Source organism: Echinops telfairi, unplaced genomic scaffold (assembly GCF_000313985.2).
Source record: "Echinops telfairi isolate 266 unplaced genomic scaffold, ASM31398v2 ScPeMD7_7458;HRSCAF=8496, whole genome shotgun sequence".
NCBI classification, from domain to species: Eukaryota; Metazoa; Chordata; class Mammalia; order Afrosoricida; family Tenrecidae; genus Echinops; species Echinops telfairi.
Window position 1 is genome coordinate 31,739,545 of NW_022111358.1, and position 2,743 is coordinate 31,742,287.

At 57.0% G+C, this 2,743-nt stretch overlaps 1 protein-coding gene and 1 long non-coding RNA gene across 3 annotated transcripts in view; one reads left to right on the forward strand and one right to left on the reverse strand.

Moving 5' to 3' along the window:
• Nucleotides 1-1,265, reverse strand: part of CCDC43 (coiled-coil domain containing 43) — a 12,932-nt gene extending 11,667 nt beyond the window's left edge. For both annotated transcript variants that reach the window (XM_004707226.2, XM_045299594.1), the window contains exon 1: nt 1,058-1,265. In XM_004707226.2, coding sequence (XP_004707283.1) covers nt 1,058-1,261 — 204 coding nt within the window. In that variant the 5' untranslated portion in view covers nt 1,262-1,265. The remainder of the gene's footprint in view (nt 1-1,057) is intronic.
• A 312-nt stretch (nt 1,266-1,577) lies between these two features.
• Nucleotides 1,578-2,495, forward strand: LOC123522727. The gene is made up of 2 exons (XR_006680945.1): nt 1,578-1,732; nt 1,995-2,495. It is a non-coding gene; the product is annotated as an uncharacterized LOC123522727 (long non-coding RNA).
• Nucleotides 2,496-2,743: the final 248 nt, after the last annotated feature.

Consider the following 2,743-nt stretch of genomic DNA (forward strand, 5'->3'; position numbering starts at 1 on the left):
CAAGGTCTAGTTCCCAGAGCCCCAAGAATGCAAACGCAACTTTGTTTCTTATACCGTTTAGTGACGACGTGAGTGCATCTTGAGTTTTCTGGGTTAAAAGGAAGCACATTCTCATACAGCCACAGGTTGTCCCTGTTACCTGAGCCCAGTAAGGTGGTTGGGAGATTAGGACAGCACAAGGATCAGGTTGGAAAAGTAAAGTCGGCATCTTAGTGACTTGGCTTAAAGCGCACATTCCTGAATTCTCAAATGTGCTTCTAATAGTAACAAGTTGATCTCCACTTTTTAAAAAGTTTTCCCTTCTCTCTCGCTTTCTTTCTCCGTGCCCTCCCCACCCACTGCCAGCCAGTGGATTCCCACTCATTGCGACCCAATAGGCGCGTGGAACCGCCGATAGGATTTCTTTATGGAAGCAGCCAGACGCGTCTTTCTCCCGCACGGCGGCTGGTGGATTTGAACCGCCGACCTTCTGCTGAGCGGCCGAGCCCTTAGCCATGACCCTTACCACCCGAGCTCTTCACTGTAAAGGACCAGGCACGATCCTCAGCTGCTGTGCCACGGCGCCAAGAAAACCCGTCGACCACCAGCCCTGCTGGATTCCTCGCTCCAAATGAGAACCGAGGGGGCACTTCCGGAAGGCTCCTCTATCGGACAGCCCAGGGCACTGGCTCTTAAGGGGCACAGACGTCCCAGATGCCCCCAAAGCACTTCGCTTACCCCACCACCACCACCCCTGAACACTCAACGGATAGGGATGACATTGGTCGTTCGACGTTTATAATAAAACTCCCACGGAAACATCTTAACGCCTGCGGGCGATCGATCACCCAGCACCGCCCCCAGGCATCTCGGAAGCGTCCAGTCCCCCCAAAGAAGAAAAAAGCCCTTCCTCTCTTTACGAGCGGCTGGGAAACCCCGCGGCTCGGAGCAAGAAGAGTTTTCTCCCAGAGGAGCCCAATAACCCCCGGGGTCCCGAGTAGGGGAATGGGTCGCGAAGGCCTGACAGGGGTCCCCAGGGGCCGGCCTCAGGCTGAAGGCACGTGTCCGGGTTTCTCACCAGGAAAGCAGCGAGGATGCCCTGCAGAGCGTCCAGCTTCTCCTCCTCCTCCTCCTCCCGGAGAACGCCCAGGATGTAGGCGCCGTACACCGCTCGGTCCACTCCCAGGGCCTCCAGCCGCCCGTCCAGCCACAGCCGAAAGTCACTGGCCCCACCATCGCCTTCGGCAGAGGCCGCCGCGGCCAGGCCGCTGGGCGCCGCCATCTTGGGGCCAGGGTCCTGCCAGCCCCAGGGCCGCCTGCCGCAGTGCCTGACGGGACGCGCGGACGGCCCACTGCGCATGCCCAGGCCTCGGCCCCGCCCCCACGGGGCGGCGAGCTGGGCACGTCGTGCGTCTGTTTGGTCACGTGATCTCACGGGGCCCGTGACAGGTGCGTCTCCCTAACCGCCTCTTCACCGTCGAGGAAGTTCGGGAGGGTTCGCTAACTTTGGCCAAAGCCCACAGGTAATCGCAGGACTGGACTCCACGACCTCTGACCTCCCTGCGAGGGCGGGAGCCAGGCACGCTTTGTCCAGGAGCTTTCCCGCAGAAACCTGGCGACTCCGCCCGGAAAGGTCGCCGTCGCTGTCAGGGCGGCCACCTTGGCCTTTCTTGGTCGCTGGTCCTGCTCCAACGGAGGCCGTCGATGCTACGGTTACTTCTCTCCGCTGCTCCTCGTCGTGTTTAGGGTCTCCGTAAGTGAACAAGGCAACCCCTCGGCGTTTGTTCAGCTCTGACAACCAGACTTGCTTTGAGGAGCCGGGCTCCCCCAGGTCCTAAGGTGCTAAGAGCATTGCAGGCGTGATGTCCTGGAACCGTCCCGGGAACCTTTGGGTGGAGATGCTTTTCGTGCCCACCCCTGGACCGGGTAGGTTCAGTCCTGCTGAGGCACCACAGGGCCTCAGTGTGGTGGTGTTTTGTTCTTGCCATTTGAGAGAAACTCGGTTGTCATTCCAGACTCCAGACTACGGATCCTTGTCGCTACAGAGCCTCAGTTGATGGCAACACACTTTGCTCTGTGATGGAACGGCTTACCCAGAAACCTGGCTTGGCTTTGGGGAAGCTGCTGAGGTTCCTGGCCTGGCTCACGTCATTCACTAAAGATTGTTGAGTCCCTACAGCATGTCGCTCCTGCTGTCACTCTGGATAGGTGCCATCGAATCGGTGCACCCCATGTACAACAGTGGGACGCTGCCAGGTTTGAGCCCACCGTTGCAGCCGAGTGGTGTCACTGCATCTTGTTGGAGGTCTTCCTCTTTTGTCACTGACCCTCTGCCAAGCATGATGTCATTCTCCAGGGACTCCTAATAACCTCTCCAATGTACAAGACGAGATCTCACCATCTCTGCTTTCAAGGAGCGTTCTGCTGTACTTCTTCCAAGACAGAGTTGATCCTTCTGCTGTCGGTCCATGTGATATTCAGTACTGTTCGTCAGTAATATAATTCAAAGACACCAATGCTGCGTCCATCTTTCCTTATTTACGGTCCAGCTTTTGCATCTGTATGGGGTGATTGATTGAACGGGCCCTGACTCGGATCAAGTACGCTTTAGTCCCATCACCCTAAGGAGAGCTTGTGCAGTAGATCTGCCCATCGCATGATGCCATTTTATTTCTCCCCCACCCCAGCAGGTTAACTGGCATAGAATGCGCATATCATACAAGTCAATCATTTAGCCACATCAAGCAGAGTTGTACAATCATCA